Here is a 17469-nt window from a genome sequence, read left to right as displayed (position 1 = left end):
CCAAATCTGCAAGCCAGCCTCGCTCACTCTTGGTCGGCAACGGAAACAATTGAACTTGCGCAACTTTCTCCAATTCCACCTGAGGCATCCGCTGCTACGTCTACTCGGGTCATCACCTTGCGTCCTACACGGCGCGCTCCCACAGCAAAAGTCCGACCCTTTTCTCTTCGGCTCCGAAGCCAATCACCAAGAGCGCGTTTGACCCAATCGTCGAGTCCGGCACACACATTCCCGACGGTAGTTAGATCAAACCCACGATGTACGCAGCTAAAGCCGTCGAAGTCAAGAACCTGGGCAACAAAGCCTTTGCCTCTGGTAACTTTCCTGTTGCGATCGGACACTACTCGCAGGCCATCGAGCTCAATGATAAGGAGCCCACTTTCTATACCAACCGCGCCCAGGTACATATGCCCGTCTAATCTCGCGCTCGTCGCGGCCTGATCGTGTGACTAACTCCCCGACCTCCTCCGCAGGCGTACATCAAAACAGAGGCGTTTGGTTATGCCATAATAGATGCCACAAAAGCCATTGAGCTCAACCCGAAGCTTGTCAAGGTACGTCAAGCGACCGAACCTGGGCTATGCGGCATGGTGCTAACCCTCCCGCTACCTACTAGGCCTACTACCGCCGAGGTCTCGCCCGAACTGCCATTCTGCGCCCCAAGGAAGCCGTGGAGGACTTTAAGGAATGTGTGCGTCTCGAACCCACCAACAAGGATGCGCGACTCAAGCTGGAAGAGTGCAAGAAAATTGTACGGCAACTTGCCTTCTATGCCGCCATTGAAGTTGGCGACGAGCCCTCCGCCGCCGAGGGTCTCGATATCGCTTCTATGCTTCTCGAGGACAACTATGATGGTGCCAAGCTTGGAGATGAAATGACTCAAGAATTTATTGACGACATGATTGAGAGATTCAAGAATGGTAAGAAGATTGCTAAGAAATACGTGTACCAAATTCTTGTCGCCGTCAAGAAGATCGTCTATGACGAAGCGACCATGGTTGAGATGGAAATCCCTGACGATGTCCAACTGACTGTTTGTGGCGATACACACGGTATGTACCGGCACCACCTGCCCATGTTTTCCTTATGCTGATATCCGAAGGTCAATACTTTGATCTTCTCGAGCTGTTCCGTAAAAACGGCAGGCCCACAGACAAGCACTGGTATTTGTTCAATGGTGACTTTGTCGACCGCGGATCGTGGTCTTGCGAAATTGCCCTGCTTCTCTACGCTTACAAGTGGCTGCGTCCCAACGGCTTCTTCCTGAACCGTGGAAACCACGAGACGGACGACATGAACAAAGTATACGGCTTTGAAGGAGAATGCAAGGCCAAGTACAACGAGAGGTATGTTCAATTGCAACTGAAGAGCTAAAATTGTCGTTACTGATATCATGTTAGAATCTTCAAAATCTTCTCCGAGAGCTTTTCTGCCCTGCCCCTTGCCACTCTTGTCGGCAGCAAGTACCTCGTGCTCCACGGTGGACTATTCTCCGACGACAAGGTTACCCTCGACGACATCCGCAAGCTCAATAGACACAACCAGAAGCAGCCCGGCCAGTCTGGCCTGATGATGGAGATGCTCTGGACGGATCCCCAAGAGGAGACTGGCCGCGGACCTAGCAAACGTGGTGTCGGTATGCAGTTTGGTCCGGACATCACTAAGCGCTTCTGCGAGAACAACGGTCTTGATGCCATCATCCGTAGCCACGAAGTCCGCATGGACGGCTACGAAGTCCAACACGACGGCCGGTGTATCACTGGTAAGTGGAAGAAGAATTGCCGCCAGACAACCAGACTGACTAGTTCCAGTCTTCTCTGCCCCTAGATACTGCGACTCGACCGAGAATCGCGGTGCTTACATCAACATCCGCTCGGACTACAAGCTGCAATATGAGCAGTTTGATGCCGTTCCTCACCCGGATATCCGGCCCATGGTAAGCTGCCCTTGCAAACAACGCCTGTTTGATTGTGTCGCTGACCCAAGTTCCAGGCATATGCCCAAAACTCGCTTATGTCTTCGCTAGCCTAGGCGCATAGAAGCATGGGAAAAAAACAAAAAAGAGTAAAAACGAAAAATCTATGGTCGATAAAGGCCCTGAAATATGCATTTGGCTGTAAAATGGGTTGGAAAATGGTGGAACAAGTCTTTCTTTCGGATTTTGGGCAACAGGCGGGCATATGGACGCTGTAAATATGATACCCGGCGCTGATGAGACGTATATATGCCATTGGCACAGAGGCCTCCGATAGATCGATTAACGGTGCTCAAAGGAGCACCAAGTGATGACGATGAATACCGGCCTTTCCGTTAAAGGGAGCCAGAAATGTTGTGGTAGCATAGGCCGAGGATAAGTGTACCCTCGCTCCCTTTCACTCCTGCCAAAGCTTATCTAACGCCTCGCTGCCAACCATGGTGCCAAGCCAGTCGGAGCACTGCCCGACGCGCAGCAGGAACGGCACGCCGTCGGCCACGCTCCCCCGGTACGCCGTCAGCGCTGCCGCCAGGGTGCCGAGGTCGTCGCGCGGCACGCGTACCCAGCACCGCGCCGGATCAACCTTGAGCACGTCGACCGGGATGCCGGCGCCCGTGTCACCGAGGAACTGGCGCAGCGCGCCGGCGCAGTACGAGCGCACGAGGAGCTCGTCCAGGGTGGTGGTGGTGGTGGTGGTGGCGCGGCCGGGCTCGCCGTCGGTGGCCAGGTCGAGCTGCGCGTAGGCAAACTCGGGTGCCTTGATGGTGAATTCGCGGTGTGTCGTTTGAGATGACATTTTTTCTCGTCTTTGAGGAGGTATGTGATGGGGTGCGAAGTGACAGTTGACAGTTCGATTTTGGGAAATTATGGGAAAAGAGCGAGAGGAAAAGAGAAAAAAAGCGTAAAGAAGGGAAAAAAGAAAAAGAAAAACTTGCTTTGTGTAAGTATGATGAGTGTTGTTGGCTGCAAAACGGGCAAAAAAGTGATGCGACGCTGAAGGTTTGAGATATGCAACTATCGGGTACTGCCCTACCGAAGCGTTGTCGGCGCCAACGCAGATGTTCACCTCGTTCGCAACAAGCACTGAAGACCAGCAATCCGCAGCACGACGACTTTCCGACGAACCTACAGACTGTTCGAATCGGGTGAAAAGGAAAAGAGGTGCTGTGCCGCCCCCGACTCTTCGAAACCATGTCTGCGTCGGTCAACTTTGTCGCGCCTGGCCAGCAGCGCTACCTGCGCGCCTGCATGGTCTGCCGAACAGCCCGTCCCATACCGAGCCGATGCGAGATTTATTACCCGGGCGGGGTGACGATGATGGCGGACGAGGAAGTATTTGTAGCGGACTAGCTAACGAAAAGAGTTTCCAACAGCGCTTCCGCGACGAGGGATGCCCCAACTGCGAGGACTTTCTGCACCTCGCCGGCTCGCAGGACCAGATCGAGAGCTGCACGTCGCAGGTCTTTGAGGGGCTCGTCACGCTCGCCGACCCGTCCAAGTCGTGGGTCGCCAAGTGGCAGCGCCTCGACGGCTACGTGCCCGGCGTCTACGCGATCAAGGTCTCGGGCCAGCTGCCGGACGAGATCCGCTCCGCGCTCGAGGACGAGTACAGGATACAGTACATTCCGTGGGTTATGCCCGCCCCATCTGGCGGGTATAGAGGAAGCTAATGTTTAATGCGCAGGCGCGATGGTACAGAGGCCGAGGCGGAGTGAGTTGAGATGGAAGGAATCTGGATATTGGGCGCTGGAGGCGTTTTGATCTCGAAAAAGAGAATTTTTCATTGGTTTTTACGACAATGGAGGGCAAATAAAACATTAGTGGAAGAAAATACAGTATGTTGCCATTCATGGTATCTAAAAGCGTCCGTTATACTCCGTGCCCTGTGTGTAGATTCTATGTATCCCGCAGTTTTGTTACAACGCCGTAAAAAAAGTGCAACAAACAATTCAAGAAGCTGGAGCCTGTGTTAGCTGCTCCTTTGCTTCTTCAGCGGATTGCCCGTGCCCGAGCCGTCGCGCGCGCGCTTGCGGTCCATTTCCTGGCGCATGATGCGCTCCGCCTCGCTCATCTTCTTTGGCTGCTCGAACCCCGAGGCCTTCTTCCCGCCGCCACCGGCCAGCGCGTTCTTCTTGGCCTGCGCAAAGACGTTCTTGACGGGTGCCTTACCGGCAGCCTTGAAGGAGAAGCCGCCAGGCTTCTTTGCCTCTGTCGCGGTGGTAGCAGCAACATTATCTTCAGCCTTGGCCTCGCTCTCATCTTTACTGGGCGTCCCTGTAGGGTCCTTGTCGGCTGTCGTCGTCGTCGTCGTCGTCTTGGGCTTACTGCTACCAAAGGATAGCGTAATCTTTTCGCCCTCCTGTCTCTTGAGCTCACGGTCCTCGGCATCCAGCTCCGCGCCCTCCTCACCGCTGCGCGCGGCCTGCGCGCGCTTGATCTGCTCTCTGATCATGCGCTGCTCCACCTCCTCGTCGCCCTGGTTTTGGGCCTCCTTCCTGCGCAGCGCCTCCTGCCGGCGCAGCGCGTCCGGCGAGTTGTCCACCCACGTGATGTGTATGCCCTTGTCGTTCTCCTCGACGCGGCAGATGCCCTCGCGGCCGAGGTGCTTGGCGAACTCGGTCAGCGACGGCCACTTCGTCGCGTTCATGTGGATGTGCTCCTTGTTGGCGATGTACTCCTGATAGAAGTGGTTGATGTGCACCTGCTTCTCGCCGTGGCCCGTCTTGAGCAGCTGGACGAAGTCGGAGAGGAACTGGTTGCTGAACTCGTTGATGAACTTTTTGGGGTCCTCGCCGACGACGAGCATCTGCCGCACGTGGCTCTCGGACTGCGTGTGCATCTTGAAGCCGTTGGCATCGCGGCACTGCTTCTCGCAGACCTGGCAGAACCATCGTAGTCGTTGCAGGCCCTTGGACTTGAGCTTGTTGTTGAGGTGCTTGACCGTGCCGGCCTCTGCCTTGGGCATGGTGGGCGAGAGGGAGCGGTTTGTCGCGTTGTTTGTCTCGGGGGATTCGGAGTCGCGGCAGGTGAAGAACTTTAAGGTTGGATGATGAATAGAAGATTCGGGTGCACAAATGAGAAAAAGAAGCGGAAACTCGTGCAGCTGATGATGCTATCTTTAAAGTGGTTGGCGCGCCGCCAGAATACATAAAAAGTCTGTCACTATCCTAAGTTCCATTTTTAGGCGGCGGGCACACCTATTTATTACTATTAATTATATTAGTTTTTTTTAATAATATAATTAAGGATAAAACTTTTTTTAAAAGGTACTTTACTTTAATTAAAAGTCCTTTAGTAGATTACTATAAAAATAATAACTTTTTTACTTTTATTAACTTTAGTCTATTATTAAGTTATTTAACTTTACTTTAAAGAAGACTTAAATTTTAAAAGTTATACTATTTAGTAGTATTTTCTCTTAATTATAGTAAAGAATGTAAAAGGTTAGTACTTTAAACTACTACTACTATATAATTTATTTTAATTATAGTACTATAATAGGGATTTAAAGACTAAAATCTACTTTTAGAGAATAATAAATAAAAGTAAAGAAGTTTACTTTACTACTTTAGTATTACTATTATTTTTTTAATTCTATTTATACTCTAGTTTAGAGTACTAATGTATAAACCTATATAAACCTTAAAGTTTCTAATATAAGTATATTCTACTACTTTCTTTAATTTATATATATAGTAGATTACTATAATAGCTATACTATATCTAAAAGTATAAATCTATAAGAGCTTAGGCCACAGCCTAGCTAGAGTGATGGCCTGATAGCCTAAGGTATAGACCTAATAGGAAGAGCTTCCCCTTATATATAGTAGTCACTTTATAGCACACTCTATAGTCTCTCCCCTCTATAAGAGATTCAGTTTAACTTTATATTAACGCCTACTCACAGTAGCCGTAGGGCCAGTCCTTAATAAAACCTTACTAATAATACTATAAAAATATTATCTGTCTAAACTAAAACCTCTACTAAAATAGAAGATAAGATAGAAACTTAACTAGTGTTTATTTAAACCTCTAATATAACTAAAGCCTCTAATATAACTAAAGCTATATCCTAGCCTTTAGATAAGTCCTATAGAAGTAGTCTTTTTAAAGAAGCTGCTCGCCCACAGGTCGGCGCGCGTCTGCATCCGGTCCGTCCACGCGGAGGCCGCCAGCTAGATGAGGATGCTGACGAGGTAGAGCGGACGCCAGCCGTACTTGTGCACCAGCGGGACGAGGAAGAAGCAGCCAATGGCCAGGCCCGTGTGGTTAAAGGCGGCGCCGCTGTTCAGCACGCCGGGGGAGAAGCCGAGCTGCTGCTCATACTGGCTCCAGGCGGTAAAGGGAATGTCGAGCTGCGCAAAGGTCAAGAGCACGTAAAAGGAGGCGAGGAGGACGTTGGTGGCCTTGCGCCAGGGGGATCGTTGGGATCGGACGAGGGTGGCGGATGCAGGATAATCTTGGTGCCCTGGTTCCGCACTAGCAGCATCAGTCAGTTCAGCTCCGTCAGGCAGGAAATCGAGAGGCTGCTTACAGTCTTCAAGGCGGACGGTTCCAGGAGCACAGAGCGCGTCATCATCAGTGAGAGTGTGTCGGTCAGACATGTTGAGTTCCGCAACGTTGCGCAAGCCTGGTTGGAATCTGTGGTAGGCAATGTTGGATGGACTGCGGGGGAGATGTGCATTTTATAGATATATTTATGGCACGATGCAGGAGTATTTGCGAATCTTCGGACGATGCATTCCGCAACGGAAACCAAGACCTTTGTGTTGGCGCTCAGCTGGCAGCCGACAAAACGCCAATGGCCGGCCATAGGCCAATCACGGCTTTGGTATATTTAGTGTGTATGGCTATGGCTTTTTTATCATTGGTTTAACGCAAACTAGTAATGCAAAGAGACGATGAAAGAGGCGTGACCGGCAATTTACTGGTCGTCACCACACTAACTTTTAAAAGGACACTACAGGGATATACTAATATGATATACTGTTAGAACATTATAGTTTGAACAGTGTTTAATTTGTCCTAGTATGCAGTAGAACTTGACCCTAGCTTCTTACAACTTGTTCACTTGTTTGGCTTTTACAGAGGTGTGTGATTGAGCATGTATAGCTATTGGCTGTTAAGACTGTCTCATGCACAAGATCAAGTGCAATACAACAAAAATGCCCGCTCATGTCGCGAATGCATCTATGCCTTGACCCACTTGTCAGGAGTAATGTCAACGGTAAAGTTCTTGCCGTCATAGAGCCACTCTGAAAACGTCTGCTTCACAGACAGTGTCGTTTCCTTAGAGCCTTCCGCGCCTGCGCATTCGCCAAACACAGTTACCTCTGTGGTTCAATGTTAGCCGTTTCCATTTCGGGTCCGCGTGTTAAGGAATGAATCTCACCTTCGGGTGCCGCCGCGTCATTGCCGCCCTCACTTGAAATGGCAACGTTGCCAACCTTGGTCACGGCCACATCCTTGCCCTTGTACGCCTTTTGGAGGTCAACGGGCGCGTTGAATTCTTGGTTGAGCGAGGGCTTGTCGGCGATGAGGAATTTGCCTTGGCCAACATTGGCGTAGAGAGCGTTGTTAGTGCCCGCATAGTTCCAGTTCTGCAGGTGCAGGTAGACGCGCATCTCCTTAAAGTGGCTGCACAGGGGGCGAGTGACCCAGTCGTCGACCTTGACGTCGCCGGACCAGACCTCCCAGTCCTTGCTGTACGGGTCACTATTGTCCCCATTAGTGTCAACCTGGAGAGTCTTATCCACGGGATAGAACTTGTCGAGGTAGACTGTGAGGCCTGAGCCTACGCATCGTCCCTGGAGCTTGAAGCCTGCATTAAAGTCAGTCTTGTACAAGTCGTGATAAGCGGCACGGCGTTACTCTCTTACCCTTGAGATCCCACCCGTCTCCAGACTGGAAGTTGAGTTCTTGATCCAGGATCCGGATTGTCTGAATGCTGTCTAACGCGACCGTCTTCTTTCCAAACGTCTTCATCATGTCAATGGTGGAGGAAATCTTGTCGCTGGTCGCAGGCTTGTCGGCGATGACGTGGGGGGCCACGCCTGCGCCGCCAAAGTCCATCTTGACTCTGTCGTATGTTCCGGCGCGAGTCGCGTCACCAATCTCAAAAACGAAAGACAGCTGATCTAGACGCGCGCAGAGTTCCGGCTGGGTCTTAGATGACCATATCCAGCGCAAGTTGGACGGCGGCGGCGCAGGTTCCTCCGGGCTGCACTTGACCGAGGCAACCTTATCGTTGAAAGCTGAGGGTGGCTGTTGGAGATCGGTGCCCTTGGTGTCCGCAGGCTTTTCGCTCCACAGGCTGGTACCCTTATTCACTTCAAAATATTGGCCTTTACAGGTCGCCTTGCTGTCTTATTGTCAATATGACCTACAGTCAGTCGATGGTAAGTGAGCCCGCACCTGTAGAATCTGCAGACGGCCGAGCTTTTATGCGGCTTAACGCCGGAGATTTGATTTTGGTAATCCGCGGGCACGGTGACTGGATAAGTAATTGTGTTAGGCCTAAAAAAGCTCAAGATTGAAGAAATCAAGACAATAGTATAGTGAATAAGGGAAAAGAGAGTTAGGACATACCACACTCGCCGTAAGGGGCATCAACCGTTGTGCAGGGTGGGTTCAACGGACTATTCTTGCAGATGTCAACAACCGTCATCTCGGTCGCGGCTATGGCAGTTAGTAACGTTTCGTGTCGAGGTATACCTCGCGGTGCTTACTCTTGGCTGTCGGCGGCCTGTCGATCTGAGTTGGGGTGTCTCCCTTTGGCGACTTTGGCATTTGGGCGAGGAGGGTACGGGCACGATCACAATCGTTTTCTGATGCCATGGTAAAGGCCAGCGGTCAGCAAGGGGAACGCTGTCGAGGAAATGCCCATTTCAGCGCGCATCGCATTCACAACGTACCGGCTCGGCCTTGAATGCCCTTGGGGGGCAGATGCGGTTTGATAAGTTTATCCACAGCCAGGTCCAGCAATTCGGAAACAATCCAACGGCAGTTTAGTGAGGGTGCATTGCTGCCACTTTCCAACTCTGCTCGTGCCTCGGGATCGATCGCATTGTCCATCTGGTACAGCTCCTCACATTCGGCCAGTCCCTCTGTGGCGAGAATCGCTGTTAGCAAGAGCGTAGGTACTCAGAGCGGACCACACATGACAGACCTTCGTCGTCCTCGCCGTCCTGCCGAGCCATGAGACTGGCGAGCGCAGGCTCTGCACACACGGAGCAGGTTCCCTCATTCATGTCGGCAGTCAGAGCTTGAGTAGCGATAACTCTACCGGTAACCTGTTGAAGGTTGATCAAGGTGCTGAGGAGCACCCCAAAAGAGAGAGTATGCATAAGGAGCGGTGGGTAAAGAACGAAATATCCTAGGTGGGATTGTAGTAGCGAATGGATGAGTATTCGTAATGTTTTTACTTTGTTGATTTGGGTTTACTAGATAAGGCCGTGGGAAGTGAAGAATATATAGGAATCCAATGACCTCTTTACATCATTTCTAAGTACTTGCTATAGGAGCGAATTGAATTTTACTTACAATCGCGTCACTTTTCTCTTCGCTTGAAGAGCAGGAGGTAGCGACGGGCAGGACGTTCATGCACGGACTTAACAATGGCACAGCCTATCCAGACAGCTTGTCATGCAAGCCTAGGTGGTGCTTGGCTCATGCCGCGACACTACCTACATAGTGCCAAGGTATAGGGAATATAGGGAACCAGGGACGTATGGCATGGCCCTCGCTAGTATGCATCCATGGGCCGAAGCCGTAGCCGCAGGCGCATACTCTTTGCTGCTTGAGCGTCTGATATGCACATGGCTCAATTTAGTTCAAGCCTGGTAGGCCTACACAGCCGGCATAGGCGCTTCGCTAACTAGTATAAATGTTGAAGCCGTGGTTGTGTAGATTGGGTCAACCAATCAGGTCGTTTAACCCGTCCTACTAATCACCAGCCGAGCCTAGAAAAGGTACCCACAATTTACCCTATTTCCTATATAAAAGGAGGTATCTTTCTTAGGGGATCTTAGTAGAGGATAGAATTATTAATAATAGAGAATTTATCTATACTTATATCTATACAGTCTAGCCACTTATAAACTAAGTCTCTAAGCGTTTAGTCTATCTATTATAAGCTTAGAGATCCACTGTCACTAATAATAAATGCGCTTTAGAATATACGCACTATGATATTATCAACTAAAACGGATGAATGTTCTACTAAACTACTATATAATATAGGCAGTATAGGTAGTAGTTATAGGTAGGCCTTTAATTAATTAGCTCTTTCCCTTGTATTCCTATACTTGGTCTTATTATAAATAGGTTATAAGTGTTAATAGTTTATCCCTATTATTAACGAATATACTTGCGCGTTCTATTCCATCACTAATGACGTACACGATTCCTCCTATTGTCCATTTGGGTCCTCAATTTCGCCTTGGATAATCTTCTCCGGCATCTCCGTCTGAAGCACGCCGTCCGCATCCTGATACTCGAGTCGCGAATACAATTCAATCGCGTCGATCCCAATGCTGTCGATATCATTGCAGACTGTCCAGGCCGCCTTGAATGGCACTCGCCATTTCCACCAGATAACCCCGTCGCTGACTTTGCCTCGTCCAACAATAGGCTCATCTCCCCAGTCTTCCTGTGGATAGCAGTAGTGCATGACCACAGCCGCTTGCGCCTCTGACTTGTCGTCCAGGGCCGCGATCCAGCCGGTCGTAATACTAGTAGACTTTCCCTGCGTGGCCCTGTCAATGAGCGGCTGGACAAGGTTACGCAATTCATGGTCGGATGCGCCTTTGAAGCCCGTATCGTAGTCCTGTACGGGAGGCTGGGTGTTCCATTCGTCCAACGCGTCTTGGTCTCGAGTACGAACCAGGCTGAAGAAGTTGTCTGCCATTTTAGGAATGGCACACTCTTCTATGAGTTGGTTAATCACCTGGCATAATTAGTATGCAATCAAATTTCATCTGGCTGGGCTTCCAATACGCGGGCAGGCACCTTTGCGGTGCAAAAGAGTAGAACAGCCGACATGTTGTTGAAGTTAATAGAAATGGAAGCATGAAAGTTGTAAGGCATTGTTGTAGATGCGGAAACGCCTCTTTTTAAAGGATTTGAACTGCCGCGCTCCACTGTACAACCGCTTACCGGAACGATCGACCACGTTTGACTCGTACTCCTATATGATGTTCTTAATGCACAAGAGCACAAGTACGTCTGACGTGGCTCGGAATCTGCAATTAAAAGGCTGAGTTAAAAATCTATTGGAGCGGAAAGTCAAAAAAAGTAGCCTAGTATTATACGGTGAAACACATGCGCGCATCGGCCAACAGGACAATGCATAGCTTGTGTGAATTGTAATTATCAATTGCATCAAGCATCAGTATGCACACGGCATTCTGCGACATACATCATTCTCCTGTTCCTGTCTTTCTGTATATCGGAGTTCGCCGAGTAAGGCGGGCATGAGCCGTCCTGGGATGCCGACAGCGCCGATGACGACGAGCATGTTCAAAGAGTCATCCTGTGAGCCGTAAAGAGCATTTACGGTATTCTGTTCTCTGCATCCGGCAAGACCGAGGGTGCCTCTATGCACTAGAGCCTGGTGATGCATCCCAAGGATGGTGCCAGGCAACCGTGATTTTGTCCACTGTCGTAGATACTGTAGGCTCACATTTGACTCGTAGTGGCAAGCGGCGCAGAAGCCGGCATCATCTTCTGGTATCCGGAAGCCTCTCAAGGTTGGGCGGCACGGATTCGTATTGCCGCCTGGCGCCGAGGCCGCTTTGGCGTTGCGGCCCGCGGCTGGCTCGCGCAGCATCGAAGGAACGGTTCTCCAGTCAACTGGCCAGATAGGCACGCGAACAGTTCAATTCCCGCATTATGCCTTGCGTGCGCTCTTTGCATTCGCTGGTCGATGCATGATCCCATAAACCATGCGCCGCCTTGATGGATTTCGGCGCATTGGCATTGACGAGCATTCGCCCATTGCTTCTAGTAACCCGGCGGCGTACCTTGGTCTAGAAAGTATTGATGCATGCGCGGCATCTGTTACAAGAGTCTATTGCAATATTCTAGGAACAACATGTTCTACAAGTTTATCAAGGAGGATATAAAGGATAGGCTGGATCCCTACTGGTAGTTGTATGACAACAGCAAGATCTGACTTCAGACAACCCAACATTCGCTCTATAACACTCGTTTAAAATGCGTCTCTCCTTCTCTACCTCTTTACTCGCCTTCTATGCCGTCGGCATACAGCAAGCGCTAGCAGCACCAGCCTTGGATGATCTTGACGGTATTGAGACGGGTATGGAGGCTCTGAACATCACTAAAAGCCTGGTGGCTCGTGCTGCTGGCGATACCCAGAACAACCCTATTCTTGCTGATCTAACGGTCACGGGGCAAAGCCAACTGCCTTTTGACGCTGACTGCTACGCCATTCTTTGCCTGGGTGCCCCTGACGTCTTGTAAGCTACCTTCTGAAATGCTCGGCGCTTTTTGGTATCCATTTCTAACACTCAGCTCTATAGTCAGCGGGTTGACCACAAGCAGGACACTATAAACCGCAGGAGGGCCGGAACCTGTAGGAGCCCGTTTAAGAAGAACAGACAGAAACTGACCCTTCCCGCACCTTACCCAACCTGGGGCAACGGACAGCACTTTGACTCGCCGGAAGAATTCCCCTTTGCCTCAACCAGTCAGGGCGGACCGGGGTATGTCCTCCATTCATGCCTGTATTGGTCTTGCCCCTTTCTCAACTAACTTGTTCGCGCAGCGCCTACCTGATCCCCGTAAACCTCGCATCCCAGAGCGCTCAGGGAGGTGTGCTATCGACCTTTCTCAGGAAGAACAACGTCAAGATGTTTAATCCTAAGAGCACGGACCCCAATGCCGCCGACGGTACCTGGTATAAGATTAAAAATTGGAAAGGCGACTTGGGGTAAGAAACCCAAAGCTCCTAGCTACTACGCATTCATGTCGCTAATTGAGTACAGCCCTTACTGCACTGCTTTGATGAAGAGCCCACCTGATACGTCTGTCTGCAAGGCCACGTCTATCACAGCTGGTGATTGGGGGTTTGATATTGGCAACTTTGTTTATCAGCTCGACTCTGCCGGGAAGACGTTTAAACCTGTTCCCAAGAAACCGTAAGTAGTCTTTAGGGCTACTTACCTACCTAGGTAAACTCTCAATCAATCCACAGATATTACTTGAGGGTAGCAATCCCTATCAGAGGACCGGCATCTGGCAGGGGCGGGGTTCTATGGCCTTTTAAACCTGATGACCTTATGCTTGCCCTACCGAATATTCGCACATCATTGGCCGCGTGACTTAGAATTAGGCCTTAGCTAACGCCTAAGGAGATTATCCGTCTATTAGCACTATCCTAGTAGTAGCTAGAAACGCAGCTAATAAGTACTGTGGAGGGTGTAGTTAATAATATTTGATTGAATGTCCCTATTGTAGGCTTAGAGATAGTGTTAAGTGTTAGTAGGAAATAGTATATTAGTAGTCACACTAATAAATACTTACTACTATTTTAGAAAGTCTAATAGGAGATTTTCTAATCTCTATAGCTTATAAACTATAAACTTATTTAATCTATATTTTAATTTTAATTTTTAAATTAGAAAATAAAGAATTACTAGATTCTACTCTTACTTGTAATATTAGATAGTAATAATAAAAGTTATCTTCCTTCTAGTAGAATAATTAATAGCCACTAGTAATAGACTACTGATTATTTCCTAAAATTCCTTAGTGAAGTCTAGCTAAATTATATAGATAGTAATAGAGAGCTTTATTATAGAAGTGAAAGTAGCTTTATAGAAGATAAATAAGATAATATAGGCTTTTAAAGCTTAACTTTAACTAGTTAAAGAAGGTTAGATTAGCACCCTAACCTTATAATAGACTCTTTATATCCGTCTACCTCTCTACTATATCCCTTAGTTAGACCTAATCGATTCTTAATTAGTTTAACCTATAGTTAATATAATCGAATGTTAACCTCTTTGACTGTTCCTTAGTCATATAACCTTATATCCTATTCTAGGTACTAGCGTGTTAGTCCTTAGGCCGCCTCACTCAGCCCTATATGCATAGTATAGTGTTTATAATAAGTTACTAGTATAGTACTATAGTGACTTTAAAGTAGGGGTTTTCTATTAGGGCTTAGTTTTTTCTCTACTAAATAAATTTAAAAAAAGACTAGATAGACTAGACTTAATTAGAGTATAATAATAATAATAGTAAATATAATATTTATTTAGATACTATAAACTAGATTTATTTATACTATCCTTTTTAGACCTTAATTTACTATAGTATAGAATTATATAATATACTATACTACTATTTGTATTAAAAGTACACTTCTATATATAAGTAGTTATTCTACTATATAAATTATATAAGAGTTCTTATATTTAGTGTATTATATTAAACTATACAGAGGCGTAGTATAGTATTTTTACTATTAGCTATATAGGAAAAGGGGTAGAAAAATATAGGCTAAAGTTATAATAATGAATAATAAACTAAAGTTATATTACTAAAGGTACTTTAAGCTAGATGAGTTAGGGTACCTAGAAGAGGTTAGCTAGGGTGGCCGCAGTATGGGCCGGCTAGTGCACGTGACGGGACGGAAGGGCGAATCCAGAAAACGGATGCGCGGACAGCGACACAGGGAATACAGTCCCGAAAAAAATCCGAACACTTACAGATTGCCCCACGCCCATCACCAGCAACTGCATCTCTCTCCATCATCTTTCCATTCTTGCGACCATAACACGACCCTTCCTGCCGGCGCATCAATAATACATAAATATTACAGAACACTGGACATAGAAGTCCTGTGCCAACATGTCGGAGCGAAAAGTCCTTCAGGTACGTGACGAAACCCCATTCTCTGGACTTGACCTATCAGCTGTGTTCAACATCTATACTAACACCTCTGCCCACATAGAAATACTACCCCGCGGACTTCGATCCCCGGGCCCTGGCCCGGAAGTCCGGTCCTAAGAAGACCGGCCCGAGGGTGCAGCCGGTCCGACTCATGGCGCCGTTCTCGATGAAGTGTCTGACGTGTGGCGAGTTCATCTACCGCGGGCGCAAGTTTAACTCGCGCAAGGTGACCGACCAGTCGCAGCGCTACCTCAACATCCAAATCTTCTCCTTCCACATCAAGTGCACGCGGTGCAGCGCCGAGATCACCTTCCGCACCGACCCGCAGAACAACGACTACGCCATGGTCAGCGGCGCCGTCCGCAACATGGAGCCCTGGCGCGACCGCGCGACCGCCGGCGAGTCCCTCGACGCGCGCCTCGACCGCCTTGAGATGGAGGAGGCCGAGGCCGCCGGCGAGCACGAGGCCGAGCGCGATGCCATGAGCGAACTCGAGGCCAAGAACGCCGACGCTCGGAGGGAGATGGCCGCCGCCGACGCGCTCGACGAGATCAGGCAGCGCAACGCCCGCATACACCGCTCGGAGAAGGACGGCGTCGACTTCGCGGACGCGGTGGTGCGCGGCGAGGACGAGGAGCGCGCGAGGCAGGACGCGGAGGATGCGGAGGCGTCGCGGCGGGCGTTCGCGAAGGCGGCTAGAAGTGCGGAGCAGGAGAGCAGTCGCCCAGATCTGGCAGCGGTTGTGACGGAGAAGGATGCGGCGGCGCGGCCTGCCGACGAGGAGGTGAGCGAGATGCCGCCACCGCCGGTGCCGGTACCGTCGTTCAAGAGGACGGTGAAGAAGAAGAAGGACCTCTCGGCGGCGCTGGGCATCAAGAAGAAGCCAGCTCTGGTTTAAATCTATATTTTAATTTGGCCCTTGGAATTGGGCTTTGTTGCTTGATCGAAAACTTATGCATGTCTAGTTATCCTGGTGTTTACGGTACGGATCATTCATGTCGGGTGGTCGGGGCGTTCTTCTATAGCGATGGGGGTTATATAATGACTTTGCTTAATCAAATGATTCTGAAAAGACATGCCTGTCATCAATATTATAACTTTCAAGATGAACGAGTCATTCGATAGTAAACGCCGGGGCGTTTTCGTTTCATTTCCGAGCGAACACCCGCTGCGGCATAACGCGAATGACGACGTTATAGGTACTTCTATAGATTACAGGCACATTGTCACGGATCAATACGGGATCAGGTGATTCAACGGAGAGAAGATGTCAATTTCGCCAGTTGGTAAAAGAGCGCGTCCTTCCCATGCTACCAGGTACGTGAGCCTGCTTTTTCCTGTCGCTACGCCAAATCGACACCTCGCAGCCGCTTGTAAGAGAGCTTGAATTAAAATTGACAAGACAAAAAAGGAACCAAAAACAAAAGCAACCAGGCAAAAGCCAAAATTATCCCCAAGAAAACGCCGTGGCATGTTTGCGTGTATCGTTCCAATCGTGATATAAAAAGCACCAAAAAAAAGCAGGAGACATGGAGCCGTGCTGTCGAACCCGGTGTCTGCTGCTTATTGGTGAAAAAATGGACGCATCCGGTGGTGGAATGGTCAAGAAGTTGAGAAGTAATTGTTTTTTCGAGTGCTGTGAGAGAGTAGGACCCAGGAGGGTGCTGGTTGTCTGTCCGATGACGTACTGCCACTTGGTGAACTGGTACTGAGTGTGCAGCCGATTATCGGAAGCGAAGGATGCGTTGTTTCAAATGAGACTCCATGCTTTCCGCATTTGTCCCAAATAGAAAAATCGACAATGGGTATTATTCGTGTGCGTGAACCTGAAAGCTCCGATTGTCTGTGTGGAAAATGTGCTTTTAAACAACGCATTTAGGTACTGCTGACACCGTTGCTCATGGAGCTGGACGTCGAGGTCTGGCTGCTGCCGGAGCTCTGGGGGGCCGAAGACCGCGATGCCTCCATCTGACGCTTGGTGTGCTCGTGCATAAAGCGGGCGTAGCTGCTGATGCTGACGGGAGGCGAGGAGGAGGGCATCGCAATGGCGGCGGTATCTTGCGTGGTAGGCATGGTGATGGAGGTGGTTGGTGGTTGTGGTAACGGTAAAGGCGGCTTTTGGGAGGATTTTTTTGAGTTTGGCCGTTTGTGGGCTTCTGTAGGAAAGGCGTGTAGCAAAGGTAGGTAGGTGGTGGGTGGCTTTCAAATCTGCAAAGACAACGTCTGTAGAGCAAGAAGGTAGACAAATCGAGGCTGGTGAATTGATTGTTGGAAATGGACAATGATAAGTCGATGGGAAGGAGAGGTAAGGGAAGGGGGCGAGGCAGAGAGGATGGGCGGGGCTTCAGGGTCTTTATAAATCAAGATTGAAGGGGAGGATGATGGGCCGGGCTTGGTGTGGGCAAATGACGGGGGGGATGCAGCCAGGCGATATGGGCAGACAAAAGTGAAGGCAAGAGGTCAGTCAGCCAATGACAGAGATGACAGAGGAGGCGGACTGGCGAGTCGCAAAAAGAGGCTTGGTGGGCTGTAAACAAGCTACAGCAGGGCGCGCTAGGCTCATTTTTTGATGGGCA

At 49.4% G+C, this 17469-nt stretch overlaps 11 protein-coding genes across 11 annotated transcripts; 4 read left to right on the top strand and 7 right to left on the bottom strand.

Moving 5' to 3' along the window:
* Positions 1 to 257: 257 nt before the first annotated feature.
* ISF_02139 (serine/threonine-protein phosphatase 5) lies at positions 258 to 2031 on the top strand (the record flags this gene model as incomplete). The annotated part of the gene is made up of 7 exons (XM_018845746.1): positions 258 to 401; positions 474 to 554; positions 617 to 1052; positions 1103 to 1346; positions 1401 to 1762; positions 1812 to 1936; positions 1993 to 2031. The coding sequence occupies 7 exons, from the start codon at positions 258 to 260 to the stop codon at positions 2029 to 2031; spliced, it is 1431 nt and encodes a 476-aa protein (XP_018707469.1).
* A 341-nt stretch (positions 2032 to 2372) lies between these two features.
* On the bottom strand, positions 2373 to 2771 carry ISF_02138 (hypothetical protein; the record flags this gene model as incomplete). The annotated part of the gene is made up of 1 exon (XM_018845745.1): positions 2373 to 2771. One exon carries the CDS (start codon positions 2769 to 2771, stop codon positions 2373 to 2375), a length of 399 nt encoding a protein of 132 aa, XP_018707468.1.
* Positions 2772 to 3166: 395 nt separating this feature from the next.
* Positions 3167 to 3690, top strand: ISF_02137 (Transcription initiation Spt4-like protein; the record flags this gene model as incomplete). The annotated part of the gene is made up of 3 exons (XM_018845744.1): positions 3167 to 3307; positions 3349 to 3602; positions 3660 to 3690. 3 exons carry the CDS (start codon positions 3167 to 3169, stop codon positions 3688 to 3690), a joined length of 426 nt encoding a protein of 141 aa, XP_018707467.1.
* Positions 3691 to 3944: 254 nt separating this feature from the next.
* On the bottom strand, positions 3945 to 4940 carry ISF_02136 (C2H2 finger domain-containing protein; the record flags this gene model as incomplete). Its single annotated transcript, XM_018845743.1, has 1 exon — positions 3945 to 4940. One exon carries the CDS (start codon positions 4938 to 4940, stop codon positions 3945 to 3947), a length of 996 nt encoding a protein of 331 aa, XP_018707466.1.
* A 1210-nt stretch (positions 4941 to 6150) lies between these two features.
* Positions 6151 to 6579, bottom strand: ISF_02135 (Major facilitator superfamily domain, general substrate transporter; the record flags this gene model as incomplete). Its single annotated transcript, XM_018845742.1, has 2 exons — positions 6151 to 6443; positions 6510 to 6579. The coding sequence occupies 2 exons, from the start codon at positions 6577 to 6579 to the stop codon at positions 6151 to 6153; spliced, it is 363 nt and encodes a 120-aa protein (XP_018707465.1).
* A 586-nt stretch (positions 6580 to 7165) lies between these two features.
* On the bottom strand, positions 7166 to 9225 carry ISF_02134 (hypothetical protein; the record flags this gene model as incomplete). The annotated part of the gene is made up of 8 exons (XM_018845741.1): positions 7166 to 7308; positions 7368 to 7796; positions 7855 to 8336; positions 8390 to 8468; positions 8564 to 8653; positions 8704 to 8802; positions 8890 to 9096; positions 9144 to 9225. 8 exons carry the CDS (start codon positions 9223 to 9225, stop codon positions 7166 to 7168), a joined length of 1611 nt encoding a protein of 536 aa, XP_018707464.1.
* Positions 9226 to 10385: 1160 nt separating this feature from the next.
* Positions 10386 to 10883, bottom strand: ISF_02133 (hypothetical protein; the record flags this gene model as incomplete). Its single annotated transcript, XM_018845740.1, has 1 exon — positions 10386 to 10883. One exon carries the CDS (start codon positions 10881 to 10883, stop codon positions 10386 to 10388), a length of 498 nt encoding a protein of 165 aa, XP_018707463.1.
* A 480-nt stretch (positions 10884 to 11363) lies between these two features.
* Positions 11364 to 11804, bottom strand: ISF_02132 (hypothetical protein; the record flags this gene model as incomplete). The annotated part of the gene is made up of 1 exon (XM_018845739.1): positions 11364 to 11804. The coding sequence occupies one exon, from the start codon at positions 11802 to 11804 to the stop codon at positions 11364 to 11366; it is 441 nt and encodes a 146-aa protein (XP_018707462.1).
* Positions 11805 to 12190: 386 nt separating this feature from the next.
* ISF_02131 (hypothetical protein) lies at positions 12191 to 13138 on the top strand (the record flags this gene model as incomplete). The annotated part of the gene is made up of 4 exons (XM_018845738.1): positions 12191 to 12453; positions 12517 to 12699; positions 12762 to 12926; positions 12982 to 13138. The coding sequence occupies 4 exons, from the start codon at positions 12191 to 12193 to the stop codon at positions 13136 to 13138; spliced, it is 768 nt and encodes a 255-aa protein (XP_018707461.1).
* Positions 13139 to 14851: 1713 nt separating this feature from the next.
* On the top strand, positions 14852 to 15791 carry ISF_02130 (mRNA splicing protein Yju2; the record flags this gene model as incomplete). Its single annotated transcript, XM_018845737.1, has 2 exons — positions 14852 to 14875; positions 14955 to 15791. The coding sequence occupies 2 exons, from the start codon at positions 14852 to 14854 to the stop codon at positions 15789 to 15791; spliced, it is 861 nt and encodes a 286-aa protein (XP_018707460.1).
* A 910-nt stretch (positions 15792 to 16701) lies between these two features.
* On the bottom strand, positions 16702 to 16966 carry ISF_02129 (hypothetical protein; the record flags this gene model as incomplete). The annotated part of the gene is made up of 2 exons (XM_018845736.1): positions 16702 to 16719; positions 16784 to 16966. 2 exons carry the CDS (start codon positions 16964 to 16966, stop codon positions 16702 to 16704), a joined length of 201 nt encoding a protein of 66 aa, XP_018707459.1.
* Between the last annotated feature and the right edge of the window lie 503 nt (positions 16967 to 17469).

Source organism: Cordyceps fumosorosea, assembly GCF_001636725.1.
Source record: "Cordyceps fumosorosea ARSEF 2679 chromosome Unknown scaffold_3, whole genome shotgun sequence".
NCBI classification, from domain to species: Eukaryota; Fungi; Ascomycota; class Sordariomycetes; order Hypocreales; family Cordycipitaceae; genus Cordyceps; species Cordyceps fumosorosea.
The sequence above is the reverse complement of the archived record's forward strand: the minus strand, read 5'-3'. Positions and strand labels throughout refer to the sequence as shown.